Source organism: Bombyx mori, chromosome 8, assembly GCF_030269925.1.
Source record: "Bombyx mori chromosome 8, ASM3026992v2".
NCBI lineage: Eukaryota > Metazoa > Arthropoda > Insecta > Lepidoptera > Bombycidae > Bombyx > Bombyx mori.
This window is the reverse complement of record NC_085114.1, coordinates 3,363,630-3,379,680: the sequence shown is the minus strand read 5'-3', so window position 1 is coordinate 3,379,680 and position 16,051 is coordinate 3,363,630. Positions and strand designations below refer to the sequence as shown.

The window sequence follows — 16,051 nt, the reverse complement described above, 5'->3', positions numbered from 1 at the left end:
CTGCGGGACCTCTAGTTGTTATAGATGCATTATGTTCTCACATCCATTCATCGATCCATAGATTCCTTCCATCGATTCCAAAGTGTGTTTGTTTGTGTGCTTAGATATTAGCGTAATAGTATTAAGCATGAGAGTGACATAGGTCATTTAAGGTTGAACTTTTTATTTTGGAAAAAAATATCATCTCGATCGCACGGGAAATTATACTGACTCTTTCCCTTAATAACGCGGGCGAAGCTAGAAGTTTTTATATGTGAGCATTTTTGGAGTTATCTTGAATGATTTATCTACCTACTATCTACCTATATTTTCTATGAGTATTTTTTTGTCATACTTTTCCTATACTGCATTACATAAATGTCAAATGTATAGTGAACATTCTATCTCACTCGGGATAAGCGCGTACACAACATTATATTTTGTTTACTGAAAAAACTGTTCATAGCCCGCTCAGTTGGTTTTTAAAACTTTCTCACTGTTATATCGCGTCGTATCGCGTTGATTTCACTTAAGCAAGGACCTAATTTCGTGACGTAACTCTATCGCTCAATCCCGCCCTAAAAAATATTAAAAAATTTGACTGGTGATAGGTCGTCTTTTGAGATCGCACGAATAGGTACAATAGCTCTACTCATGTCAGCCGCGAAGCAGTTGTATTATAAACTGACACTTAGAGCTCATGTCATAAGGTGGATCACGGAATCAATGTAGTCGATTACTATGGGCTCTGGTAATAGCTTAACACCAGCTGGATTGGACCAGGAGCTGGTCAGTAAAAAAATCAATACGTATCACCACTCTGCCTAATTCATTACTGGTGGTAGGACCTCTTGTAAGTCCACACGGGTAGGCACCCTGCCTATTTCAGCCGTGAGTAATGCATTTCGGTTTGAAGGGTGGAGTAGCCGTTGTAATTATACAGAGACCTTAGAACTCATATCTCAAGGTATTACTGCTACTGAGCTGGCGCTATTACCCCGAAGTGGGTCTTGGCCTCCGACAGTAAACTTTGCCATGGGATGAACACCTTGCCGGTCCAACACTCGGAGCTCCCGTAAATTTCCTTCCACAGCGTCAGACCAGCGGTACTTGGGCCTCCCTACGGTGCGGCATCCCTCCGGTATATCCGCGTACACCCGTTTCACAGCCCGATCCTGCTCCATACGTACTACATGCCCGAGCCATTCATACCTCATCCATACTATATCTCAAGGTGGATGGCGGTATATATGTCATTGGGCTCTGACCCAGTCCTCTATGCAAAAAAAAAAATCCTGAGCAACTAAAAAAAAAAACTAAGATTCTCTTATCAAAACCTTTAGACTCCGGATATTGTATCTGTGTCTCGAGACTAGATAAGTTTTTCCTAAGTCATATATTAATACCGAATGTCAATTGGTATTGTTGAAATTTCACTGATCTCGTCCGTGCATCTGTTGTGCGGCACAGTGCGGGCGGCGTGGTGCTCGCAACACTGCTTTAAAAACAAGGCTACACCGCTGCCTCGCGACAGTCGATGCCAGCCTTCGTGCACGCTATACGCCGCGTTACGCGCAACAAACACTTCTAGTCGTAAACATGGCGTTCTGACGTCCGCGTATTCGCATTCGTTTATAATAATAAATACAAATAATCCAAATCATAAATGCAAAAATACGTCCCAATCAAGAACATCGGTCAAAAATAGTAATTTTTTGACGGACTTGACGTTTTTAATTTTCGCGCGTTAACTAACTTTATTTTTTTCATTCCGATTTAAAAAAAAAAAAAATTCAGTGAATATGGGTTTGAATTTGGAAGACGATAAACGACCAAGTAAGCTGGCCATCATGGATGAGGATTCCTCGGACAAACCAAGTGAGTTCTTTTTCTTTTCTTTTTCGACTGCCTATTATTTATTTTAGATTACCTACAATGTGGTGTCAGTATTCGCAAGCAATGTTTATTTAGGATCGGCGAGTCGAAAACAATGCCAATCCGAATTATTCGATACTTATTATTTTTAACAATTCCGTGAAGTGAGCATTTTAGAAGAAAAAAAATTAAAAGTGTGCGTACCTATGTACAATAAAAGCGGAAATTTATGTATATACGTATACGTGCGATTTAGACACAATAATTAAAATGCTTCGACCATTCTAGTATTGCGTGCGGTATGCAAACAGCATGGCAGAATGAATATAAAAAAAATGACGTTTTTATTCCAGATATAAACTTTTTCCAATTTTATTGATTTCATTTAAATAAAGAAGCGCTATTATTTTTTTCGTCATTCGATATTTAAATTCATTGTCAAAGAGTACACACCTACTTTTCATAATTCTCCTTATTATAGATAATACTAGAATGTGTGCATTGATTTTTTTTTCTCGATGAAAGATAAGGTAGATACATATTTTTTTTATTTCATATAATAGAAATACTGACTTCAAAATACATTATTTAAAACCGTGATAGTAAATAGATAAACCATTTTGGATCGTTTTAAAATTGATATACATGTGAATACGCATGTAACATATTAGCATATGATTATATTTAAAATTAGAATACGTCTTCGGCAAGGGAAACGATTATTCAACTGAAAAACTATGTACATCCGCCGTTTATAATAAATTTACGTTCAGTGTTCATTTCCTGTGCCCCTTATCGCAATTTAAGTACATGTCAAAGGCAGTTAAAGTTTTCCATTAAATTTGCTCTTGACATATAGGGTTCGTTATCCGCGGTAGTGGGTTCCAATGGGAATGGACTGATGGAATTGTGATCTCTCGTAGATACGAGTGTTCAAATTTAGTGTTTATTATAACTCAATCCATACATTAACGTGTAGGATCATGAATAATTTCATGTAAACGTGTGTAAAGAACAGTTTTTTGTTAGCTCTCTTTTTAATTATAATTAATATGTACATAATATATCAGTATATATAAGCGCATGCATGTTCATATTATGTCTCTGGTTTACCTAGTACAATGAAATCCTGGTTTGAGGGCTGTTTGCGATTTACTCCGACAATCTATTTGTTTCAATATTATTTATAACTAAAACAAAAATAATAATAAAACTGTATTATTTAGTTATAATTTTACAAGCACGCCTTCCGTTCATTTTATCAACAAACAACTTCGAATTCTTAATTGTAACGACTTTTTAATTGTCTCGTGTTTTGTTCTATTCAATTTGAATTTATAGAACGTTTAAAACTCAGAACCGTAAGGTCGTACGTGCGTTTGTCAGTGTTCAGTCTACGTAGCTTAAAGGATAAGACGCCCGGTGTGTTAGTATCGAGCGATGCGACTGGGCCGATGTTCGAATCCCGTTGGGAGGTACAAAATTTTTCAAATGAAATACGCACTTAACACACGTTCGCGTATGACTTCCACATTGAAGGAACAACATCGCGCGATAAAAATAAAAGCCGCAAAAAATTAGTTTCTTATGGCATTTACGTTGTTGATGTCTGTGGGCTCCAGTAATCACTTAACAGCAGCAAGTGGCCACAAGAGCGGTGAGTTCATTTACCTGTCTATGCAATAAAAATAATATAAAAATGAGATTGGATCTTGACCAAATTTCAATATTTCTTTTTTTTTATTGCTTAAGTGGATGGACAAGCTCACGGCCCACCTGATGTTAAGTGGTTACCGGAGCCAATAGACATCTATAACGTAAATGCCACCACGTACCTTGAAATATGAGTTCTAAGGTTTAACAGTACAACGGCTGCTCCATCCTTCAAACCGAAACGCATAACTGCTTCACAGCAGAAATAGGCAGGGTGGGGCTACCTACCCGTGCGGACTCACAAGACGTCCTACCACCAGTAATTACGTAAATTATAATTTTGCGGGTTTGATTTTTATTACACGATGTTATTCCTTCACCGTGGAAGTCAATCGTGAACATTTGTTAAGTACGTATGTCATTAGAAAAATTGGTACTTGCCTGTAGGATTCGAATTGCCTCTCTACAAGTTAAGGGTAACACATGAATAATTTATGTTTTTAAATTATTAAGATACTTCTTCAGCTCAGCTTCGGTTTCCTCAATACTGAGAGTCGTGACCACCTCCTCGCAACAAGAGTTTATTCTGAATCATTCCACGCCATTTGCCTCTATCTGCCGCCAAGTGTAGAGCATCGTGAACTGTGGTGTCGAGGGTAGTGCGGATCTGGCCAGTCCAACGTGTCGGGCCTCTACCACTACGGGTCGATTACTAAGGGTAGTAATAATGTTTGGTGGAATTATTCCCTGATTGTTGATGTTGATTCATGAAATTATTACGCACTGAAGTGGCACGGTCTGTATCATTTAATTTTGAAGTAAGCGTTGTAAATTAGTTTTAATAATACGAAATACTTCACTGATAAGCATGAAAAAAATGCATTGAATTTATTTAATATTATTTTTTCCATATATTGGTTTACAAATATTATGTAAGCCCTATCACGAAATGTTTTAATTGTGGCACTAATTTCGTTTTCTTCGAATTTATTCTTTTTGAAACACCGAAAGGCGGGATAAGTAATTAATTAGCAAATAATATTTATCATGACGCTACATAATATAATTAAAATTTTTATTTGTGTTTTTGCTAGCGTAATCGTGAACCTGTTTTGAGTGAAAAATAAGCGTTCTAAACGTGATTTTTCTCGTAGTTTCTCAAAGTAGCAATAATAATTAGTGAGCAAAAAAAATTCGCTAATTAAAAGGAACTATAGTTTCATTCGTGGTCTTTCATTTTCTTTTCGTCTTTCTTTAAGACGCTTTTATTTTATTATTAACTAGCTGACCCGGCAGACTTCGCAGTGCCTCAATCGATAAAAAAAAGATCTAAACTTTTGTATAAAATAAACTTAAAACAAACAAAAGGAATCTGTCCGCCGGGGGCACACAATGGAAAAACAAAATTTTCCGAGCATTTTCATATTTATCTACACTTTTAAACCTTCTCTGGACTCAAGACCAAAATTTGCCAAATCGGTTCAGCCGTTCTGGAGTTGTAGCGAGACTAACGAACAGCAATTCATTTTTATAGATATAGATAGAGATTCATTAAACTAATCGTAAGTCTGTTTGATTTTCCGACTAATAAATACTACATGCTTGAAGTCAAGTACTGTGTGATATATATATATGTGATTTTAGAAATTGACCTCATTCAGAACGTAGTATATAGCCGGTTTAGTGCGGCTTTCCAAGATAGTATTAACTTTTTAATAAGGAATATGTTGACCGTTTTGCAGTAATTAATCGTTGAAATGTTGTTTATTACGGCCTCATTATGTCTTATTACCAGAATTAGATTACAGAAATTCAGTATTCGCATATTAGTTACCAAAAAGTTTTCTATTGAGTCGACTAACGTACGGTCATTTAAAAAAAAGCGTTTTGTACCCGTGATAATTTTGTAAACCTAAATTACATATATATGAGTTAGAGCAGCATTTTAATAAAGACTAGCTGACCCGGCAGACTTCGTAATGCCTCAGTCGATAAATAAAAGACCTAAACGTTTGTATAAAATAAACTTAAAAAAAAAAACAAAAGGAATCCGTCCGACGGGGGGGACATCAAAGGAAAAACAAAATTGTTATTCTTATTTAATTCCGAGCATTTTCATATTAATCTAGCTTTTAAACCTTCTCTGGACTTCCACAGATAATTCAATACCAAAATTAGCCAATTCGGTCCAGCCGTTCTCGAGTTTTAGCGAGACTAACGAACAGAAATTAATTTTTATATATAAAGATATGTATCTATATTATTTATGTTGATTTTTCCGATCACCGTCCTCACCGAACCCGTCGCTTGTGACGAAGGGCTCGATGAGTAAATTAACTCATAGACACGGCCCTCTGAGTTTCTCGCCGGATATTTTCAGTGGGTCGCGTTTCCGATCCGGTGGTAGATTCTCTGTGATTTCTGATAAAAAGTTTATAACATGCTTTTAATAGCTTGACACGTGTGAATATTCGTTTGTACGAAACTAAATCTTTCAATTTCACTTTCAAAACGACCAGTGATGATACAGTCATTTTATAACTTCGCGCTAATGTCATTACCGGTATCATCAAGATAAGAAAATATGAAATTGTTAGTTCGGTTTCCTATTTAATCGTGTATTTTTTTTGTTTGTTTTTTAAAACACATTTATTATATAAGCTTTTGTGTTTATTAACGTTACACACAGATAGAACTAGCCATAGTGTATCCGTGATTACGCTCCCGATCCTGCGGACAGAATGGAATGCAGTCGACGTCGCCCAAAACACATCATTTCGGATCCTCCCAATCCACTAACGGTGCTTTTAGGTACCTCAAGCACCGGTCTTCGTTCTCGTCGGACCCATCGCTTGCGACGAAGGGATCGATGAGTAAATTAACCCACAGACACAGCCCACTGAGTTTCTCGCCGAATCTTCTCAGTGGGTCGCGTTTCCGATCCGGTGGTAGACTCTGCGAAGCACGGCTCTTGCTAGGTTTCGTGTTAGCAACGTCGTCAGGTCTGAGCCCCGTGAGCTCATCTACTAGTTAAGGTTACGCTGAAATAGCCTCTGGGGCTATCAGCTTAGGTAGGAAAAAAAAAGAAAAAAAAAAGGCACCGGCAACACTCCGAAACATCGGGAATTCTTGAAATGTAAATTGCATGATAAGAACCCGTTAAATAATTGTGTGTAAACCTAATTATTGGTTAAGAACTCAAGAAAACTTGTCTGACATTGAATATATTGCTTTATTTCCCATTTTATTACAATTTATAGTTTTTCTTTGTTCTTAACGTATCAATCAACGTAACTAGCACTTATTACTTGGCAATAAAACTAGTCGCATTATTTACATTCTTATGTACGTTTATTGAATATGGTAATGTTTTTATTACTCTTTGTTTATCAAGTGTCTAACGTTTATATTTTTCAGTACGTAAATCCTGACAGGCTTGGCTGTTATTATTGTTAAGTACTAATTTTTTGTGCCGACTAGGATATTTTACGACGATGAACTTTGGAATTATGAGAGAATCTTGTTTTTTTTTTACGATCTCTCAGCCCACCTGGTGTTAAGTGGTTACTGGAGCCAATAGACATCTACAACGTAAATGTGCCACACACCTTGAGATATAAGTTCTAAGGTCTCGGTATAGTTACAACGGCTGCCCCACCCTTCAAACCGAAACGCATTGCTGCTTCACGGCAGAAATAGGCGGGGCGGTGGTACCTACCCGTGCGGACTCACAAGAGGTCCTACCACTAGTAATCTTTCGCATAACTCCCGCGTTTCCTTATAGGAGCGCGGTTCGGGCCTCGCGGGAACCCTCTCTGTCCAGGGTTAGGCTCCTTACTGGACAAGGCAGGAGTCATGTGGTGATTTTCAATCAATGATCGCATGTCTTCAGCCTCTTTTCTTCTCTTTAGTTCTTTGTAATGCTTTCGCTTAACAGAGGTGCACAGAATTTATATCTGATCGGTGAATAATGTGTATAGAAAACACAAATAAATGTAATTTCAATATATTATGACTATACTATATTATACTACTAGCGATCCGCCCTCGATTCGCTTCGGAAACATGAAATTTTATTATTGATTATTTACGACATCACATTAGAAACCTCAAAAATAACAGTATTTCTCCACTATTTAATGGATGCTATTATACATATAAACCTTCCTCTTTAATCACCCTATCTATTAAAAAAAACCGCATCAAAATCCGTTGCGTAGTTTTAAAGATTTAAGCATACATAGGGATATAGGGACAGAGAAAGCGACTTTGTTTTATACTATGTAGTGAAGATACCCCAGTACTATGTTATGTACTAATTTTAAAATTTAAATTGAAGTTGTCTGTCAACAAGTCAACATTAAACTGAATTGTCATACCCACATAAAACGTAAAAAAAATATTGCATGGAACATTCTACTTTTTTAAACCAATTTTAAAAGTGGAGGGTAGTTCTATGTTCAAGTTTATGTCTTTAATGTACCTACGTACACCGATTTCTTGTCATTTATGTAAGATTCTTTTTTTTTAAACGTAATGTCTCTAGTTGGTTACATTTTTAAATTTAATTGATGTATATATTTGAAGTCAATTTTTTATTTTTTATTATAGACATTTTATTATTATGCATTACAGTATGTACATTACAGTTGCGTGTGTTAGTGCAAAGGCTCAAAGTTTTTTATTTTAAGTCTGACATTTATTTCCTTATCTCTGCATTTTGTTACGCAGTTTTCGCTACACCAAAGAGAATCGCTCGTAAAGGCTTAATCTTATTTGAACGCGTACTTTGAATCTACGTATTTGAGTATTATAACCTGATCGTAAAATGTATATGAAGCTCAATCATTTCCCTGATTTTTCTGTTGCGTAAACTGGTGAATGAGCTCATGGCTCATCTGATGTTTCGTGATTACGGGATACCATTTTTTTTGTTCAGGAGGAAATCATCGGACTTCCGCCCTCCACTAGGGATGGTGGGCGGAGCATGTCGGAGTCGAACCGACTAAAACCTCCTGTCGTTTAACAACCAACGTCCAAACCTCGCATAAGACAGAACTCATAAAAAGGCAAAAGGAGGAAAGTGAAGCGTTTAGTGCGGAGCACATCTCTCCCATCACCCTCCCCCTTGGGACGCCAGACGGGCGGTCGTCGGCGCCACGAACGGGATACCATAGACATGCGAATGCCGCCACCCAACTTTTGTTTTTTGCTTAGATGGATGGACTAGCCCGCGGAGCATTAGGAGTTAAGTGCTTAACGGAGCCCATAGACATCGGCAACGTAAACGTGAGTTCTGAGTCTCAGTTTTTGTTGTACAATAGCTGCCCAACCCTTCAAACCGAAATGCATTTACGGCAGATATAGGCAGGGTAGTGGTACATACCAGTGCGGGTTCACAATACGCCCTTCCACCAGTAATTACGAAGTTATAATTTTAGGAACTTGAAAAACGTGATATCTATTTTATAGTAATTACCTAAATTCTAATTTTGCGGTTTGATATTTATTACGCAATGTTTATTATTCAATGTTTATTACGCAATGTTTATTTATTATATTTATGAAGTATTGGGAGCTGTTGCGATATGATCGCAAGTCGTTTGTTTTCAATTGATTTTAAAATCTTTCCTTACGCCAGTGTGCTTAGTGTGAGTTTTTTAATGTTCTCGATAGCGTAAAAGTTAACTCAAATTTGTATACAATTGGAACAACGCCCCTAGCGGCAAACGCAGGCAATCGTTCCAACTCCATACAAATTTGAGTTAACTTTTACGCTATCGAGAACGTTAAAAAATTCGCACTAAACACACGGTTGCCAAAAATCGTCACTAGGATTTCGGACAACATACCACGATCTTACTAAAATCTCATTAGTTTTTGTTTAAATTCGAGCAGCGTCTTAACTGTATCCATGGCATTGCTTCCGCCTATGAGACGATTGAAAACAGTTTTTTCAGACACAATGACTATGTCAAATGAAAGTATACTTAAACTAAATAAGTGTAACACATAATTTTCCTCGCTTCTAACAGAATGTTCTTGTAACGAAAATGGACCGGCTTCTTCGCGTGCGCTGTAAACCTTAATTAGTAATGTGTTTGTGTCCCAAGTTTTTAAAGGACTTCCACATAGATTCTCTGTAAAGTTTGACATTAAGGGTTTTTGTTTTTTTTTTTCAAAAAATAAACTATCGTGAATCCTAATGTGCAATTATTACTAGTATTTCTTCTCTAGTATTGGGGTTAAATTTTTATTTTTATTTTGTTCCCAATTTTTTTATTTTATGACCAACTTGTTAATCGTTCCAATTTGTCTTCGTCTTTTGCTGTGCGCTGTCAAAAAAAAAACGTGTGAGTCTTGTTCCAATTCATTTTGAATTTTGGAAAGTGCTGAATCATGTAAAACTGTCATCTATCATGTTTGACAGCATGTCGGATTTGCAAAGATTGTCACTAAGATAGGATTTGTTTTTTGAATTTTTAACCGTTTACCAGTTGTGTTACCCAGAACAGGGAATTTTGCGTTGGAGGAGGCCTTTACTCGAGGAGAGGTTCTTGATAAGTAATACCCAGAACAGGAATTTTGGTTTTCGTTGGAGGAGGCCTTCACTTGAGGAGAGGTTCTTGCAAATAAGTAAAAAAAAAGTAGGTATATTTGTGTCTATATCAATCAATAATGTAAAACTGCTAAGTTGCAGGAAATATAAAGGTTTTTATATTTTATTTATTTCTTTGTTTACTGAAGCTCACAACTACTACTAAGCGAACGTCACCGCTACCCACCTTGAGGCATGAGGTAAAAGTTTCGATTGATATTAAATGGCGGCAATCTGAATACGCCCAATAATAATAATAATAAAGATCATTTATTGCCTTTCACATCATAAAATGAAATACAAAAAAAAGAAAAGCAAAAAAAAGAGAAAAAGGCAAAAGGAGGTGGCTCAGCTATGCTGTTCAAGGTTGATAAATTGAACAGCGCTGATTTTCAGTCACCCCCGTTTCCCTTTGGTTCTTTGCGGGAATGAAGACTCCGTACGTGTGTACATACTCAGAATATGATATAAATTAGTAAAATTAGTAAATTATAAAAATTTAAGAAAAAACAAAATAAAAATCAAATTAAATGGTGAACCCGAAAACAAAACCAAAAATTTAAGAAAAAAACAAAACAAAAATCAAATTAAATGGTGAACCTGAATACAAAACATAATAAGCACACAGTATTAACAACCTGTGGGCAGCTTAAAAAAAAAAATAAGTACTAGCCAGTAATTACGCAGAATAACGTTTGCGAGTTTTATTTTTATTGCACTTTATTATTTTACCAGCTGACCTGACAGACTTCGTAGTGCCTTAATCGATAAATAAAAGACCTAATAAAAGACTTTTGTATAAAATAATATAAAATAATATTTTTATTTGATTCCGAGCATTTTCATATTAAGGTATCTATCTTTTAAACCTTCTCTGGACTTCCACAAATAATTCAAGACCAAAATTAGCCAAATCGGTCCAGCCGTTCTCCAGTTTTAGCGAGACTAACGAACAGCAGTTCATTTTTATATATATAGATTTTATTACGCATTTTTGTTATTGATAATATACAAAACAAAGAAAGGACCATAGGACTGAGCGCATTTTACCTGATTTCAAAAGAGAGTGAAAACCTCTTTTGAATGCAACTCTTTCTGTCGTGATCGTGCTGGTTATTTTCCATTGCTTTATTTAAATGAAAAAGAATAATAATATTACACTCGTGAATAATCGCACGAGTGCGATTCACACGAAATGACGTCTAATTTGCTTCATTAGATCCTTTTGAGTTCTACTCAATTATCTCGTCAACGGATGTAGAGGTACCTACCTGCAAGTCGAGACATAGTGTAATAAGTCAAGCCAGTGTTTTTTAACCGTGTATATATTCTTTTTGTTTGCTTTTAATGTTCGGTTTTAATGATTTTATTTGTAATATGCGTCAATCATCCGAAAATAAATAATAAGTTTACCATTTATAGATGCGTTTTATACTGTTATCTTGAAGCTTTCTAGTCTATTTATAAATACAATTTAAAATGTTTTAAAAACAAAGTAAGTAATAAAAATTAATATAATCTTCATTTGTAACGTTAAACACCAAAAAAAACATTGTTTGATGGCGTCTTAAAATAACTTGAATAATATACTATTTCCTGTTTATGTACAAACGTAAAGTATTAAGAGAATAAATTGTACGTTATTCTTCTGTAAAGCCAGTACTTTTCATCTAGTCATGTGTATGAGAATCGATTTGATACAACCATAGCTATATATAAACATTTTACAGTTTCGCGTAATCGTTGACAAAACTAGATTAAATCAAATCGATTGTAATCATTCAATGTAAGTCGATTATGTTCGAATGATTGAACGATTCTTGATTTTGATCAGATATTTTTGTACGGTATTTTTTATATATACCTAATATATAGGGTATTTTTTGTAGGCGTGCAAGTTTTAACTGTGTTGTTATTTAAAATTTAAAGAATTATATTTTACTAGCTGACCCGGCAGACTTCGTAGTGCCTCAATCGATAAATAAAAAACTTTTGTATAAAATAAACTTAAAACAAACAAAAGGAATCCGTCCGACGGGGGACGCACAAAGGAAAAACAAAATTGTTATTTTTAATTCCGAGCACTTTCATATCTATCCACCTTTTAAACCTTCTCTGGACTTCTACAAACAATTCAAGACCAAAATTAGCCAAATCGGTCCAGCCGTTCTCGAGTTTTAGCGAGACTAACGAACAGCAATTCATTTTTATATATATAGATTATTCGTATATTCGTTATATGGTACGATACGATTATGTGGTTATATACCTAATCACTTTTCTAAGAATCATGAAATTTTGAAAATAAAGTTTTGTGTGTAGGACCACCTATTTCTATGTACTACTCGTATGTAAACATGTGATGGTGTTGTATATGTCTATAAATATTATCTTTGTTCTGGCAACCTAGGTAGTCTAGCTACTTTCTAGCCGCAACTGATGGTATGAATTGCGGAGTGCCCTGATGAATAGCTGTACCCTTTTTATTTGGTTTTTACTAGTGGTAGGCCCTCTTGTGAGTCCGCACGAGTAGGTACTACCACTCTGCCTATTTATGCCGTGAAGCAGTAATGCGTTTCGGCTTGAAGGGTGGGGCAGCCATTGTAACTATACTGAGACCTTAGAGCTCATTTCTCAAGGTGGGTGGCGGCATTTACGTTGTAGTAATCTATGGGTTCCGGTAATCACTTACCACCAGGTGGGCCGTGAGCTCGTCCACCCAACTAACCAATAAATAATAAAGTGCGTGCGTACAAAGTACACATGTCAGAAGTGAAACTTTTTTGGCGAACTAATTTATAAGTCTTGCTTATATTTATACAAATCTAAAACTTAAGATTTCCGAGACTTAGAGGAAGGGAAGAAGGAAAATATGCTCCCGCCAAAAGTCTGTCAAATGTCAATATCAAAGCTCAGTGTTAACAGTCAAATTATGTTTAGATTTCTAAATTGTAAATGACTAATATTTTGCCAATTGAATTGACTGATTTAATTTCATGCTATTTGATTAATGTTCCAAATTCTTTTCATTTCATTTCAATTCCTATTAACATTTTTCACAAAGAAAATATAAAATATTAGGCTGTATGGTATGATACATTTGTCTTTCCAGTTGGAAAAACACAACAACTACTACTACTGATATTTGACAAGTACATATCCTTTTAATTTCAATAGTAGTTTAATGTCACTTCCGTTGCATACCTGCGTGACGTTCTGTAAAAAATTTACCCTCATGCGCCTAAAGAAGTTTCATTTCTATCTAAAACTACCGCCTGCCACCCAGGTATACTATCTGGAACCGACACGTTTACCATAACAGCGCGTTTATATATACATACTTATATGTATATATTTTTGCCACGTACCATCCGGCTTTCGAATGATCTCTCCTCCATGGTGCTTCTCAAGTCTCAAGATCTTTGTTAAAAGAGTTTTTGTGAAGAGTCTTCATCAACGGGCAGTAGTTTAACTGTACCCCTGGTATTGCCGATGTCCATTAGCGACCGTGACAACGTATTATCGGACTAAAAATAAAATTTTAACTCTAAATAAACATAGAGATACACTTATGTAATTTAATCAACTACCTTAGCTCTCAAACGTCAGTTTTATCATAAATAAAAAGCATGTAATAAAGTAAGTCTGTAATCACGCGACTTGAAAATGAGCATTTCGTTATTTGTCAAACATTAATATTACTCAAGAATACGAGTAAAGGCTCTTTTCGGAAATATAGGAAAACCTTTTTTAAGAATTTATGATTTGACATAAAACTGTTACCGTCTTTCTTATCACAGATACACGAAGTGTCTTTAACTTTAATTAAAAAATTAATTAAACCTAAAATTTGTGTAACACATAAATGATTTGAGAACATACGAAGAGTCATTAGAGTTCATTAAGTAGTTTAAGGGAGTAGTAGATATATATAGGTAAGTAGACATAGTACCTAGAAGTATCTTAGGAAGTTGGGGCAAACATAAGAAGCTCATAATTCGGGAGGACGGACACAAAATTAATATCGATTTCCAAATATGCAATTAGATAATCATTTAAGAAAAAACTGTGTATCGAAGCATTCTAAAAAAATCATGAAGTTTTTAAACAGTGATGTAATTTGTTTGCGTTTAAGCAATCGATGGCATGAAATGTTTCCAAGAAATCATTTGAGTTTCTCTCATATCGCAATTAAATAACAGTCGACATTAAAGATCTAACGTATGGTTAAGGTCATTATAATAATTAGATATTTCAAAATATATATATCGCTTTCTGCTCCTGCATACTAACTGGTCTTGGAGCAGAATGGAAGTTCACACCCGTATATCGCCATGAAAATACACATATTACTATGTAAAAGGTGGGAATCGATATTTCGAATTCCTTTGCTTCTTCCATCTTCAAAAAAAGCTTTTGAACAGAAATTACTTGGTCTATGTTTGTTTTTGTTTTTTTTTCTAACATCTGTATATTTAAGTATTTTGCGTAATGTTAGAAGTTTCCTTTATCTTAAAGTTAATGAATTAAAACAAAATCGAAACATGGGCATGGGGGTGGCAGAGATTGTGGGTATTGTTTTTTTTTCTGTTCTCAATAAGCTGTGGTGTAGATCCACACGGGTGCGTACCACCAACGTTCCGATTTGAATAGTGCGACAGCCGTTATAGACTAGACTTCAACTCTTCAAGGTGGATTGCGGCATATTGCGGCATTCATGTTGTGAAATGAGTACTACTACAACTACTACAACACTAGGCCGTGAGCTCGACGACACAAAAACGTCAAGGCAAAAAGACATATCTACATTTATTTTAATACCAAAAATGAATGTATTGTTGAAATTTCACCCACATAAACGATATGAGGGTGGCATTGAAACATGACCTTTCAGATAAGAGACTTAAGTTTTATAGTCAAACGGCCTGCCTTACTCTTCAAACCGGAACGGATTATTATATGGCGGTAAAAATAGCTCAGAAAATACATTAAAAATGCTCATTAAAATAGAACAAGTTACATTAGTAAAGGTATCATTCCAGGCGGGAGCGGACATTTCGCAATTTCATGTTCAATTGTAGACATATATTTTATTTTTTATTTTTTTATTGCTTAGATGGATGAACGAGCTCACAGCCCACCTGGTGTTAAGTGGTTACTGGAGCCCATAGACATCCACAACGTAAATGCGCCACCCACCTTGAGATATAAGTTCTAAGGTCTCAGTATAGTTACAACGGCTGCCCCACCCTTCAAACCGAAACGCATTACTGCTTCACGGCAGAAACAGGCAGGGCGGTGGTACCTACCCGCGCGGACTCACAAGAGGTCCTACCACCAGTAATTGCGCAAATTATAATTTTGCGGGTTTCATTTTTATTACACGATGTTATTTCCTTCACCGTGGAAGTCAATCGTGAACATTTTTCGAGTACGTATTTCATTAGAAAAATTGGTACCCGCCTGAGATTCGAACGCCGGTGCATCGCTCAACACGAATGCACCGGACGTCTTATCCCTTAGGCCACGACGACTTCGAGATGCTAGTAGAATCACGGTTTAGGCGGGAAACTATCTATCCAAATCTAATTTGTATTTAAAGTTCGATGTCAAATGTGCGATCTGGGATATCCGTATTAGGTCGTCATAAGGATAATTCCGGTATTATACGCGATACCTACAAATGAATTATGCGGATCACGTTCTCCCTTAAGGGCGATCGTGTGATTGTTCTCTGTGGTCCTTTGACACGTAATTATCCTTAACAGTAAGTACGGTACTATACAATGCAAGTACTAACATAGTTTTTTTTTATTGCGCTAATAGGCAACGGGCTACCGTTACGTCCACCTTGTGTTACCTGAAAAATTATATCACCAAGTGAACGATGTTAGTGTTTCAACTAAAACGCGTTTTTTATTTATTTATGGCTTAGGTGGATGGACG

General features: G+C 35.9%; 1 protein-coding gene across 1 annotated transcript in view; it reads left to right on the top strand.

Moving 5' to 3' along the window:
- Positions 1-1,389: 1,389 nt before the first annotated feature.
- The window catches only part of LOC100500932 (inorganic phosphate co-transporter), a 100,095-nt gene continuing 85,433 nt past the window's right edge, over positions 1,390-16,051 (top strand). The window contains exon 1 of the mRNA XM_012689556.4: positions 1,390-1,857. Coding sequence (XP_012545010.1) covers positions 1,782-1,857 — 76 coding nt within the window. The 5' untranslated portion in view covers positions 1,390-1,781. The remainder of the gene's footprint in view (positions 1,858-16,051) is intronic.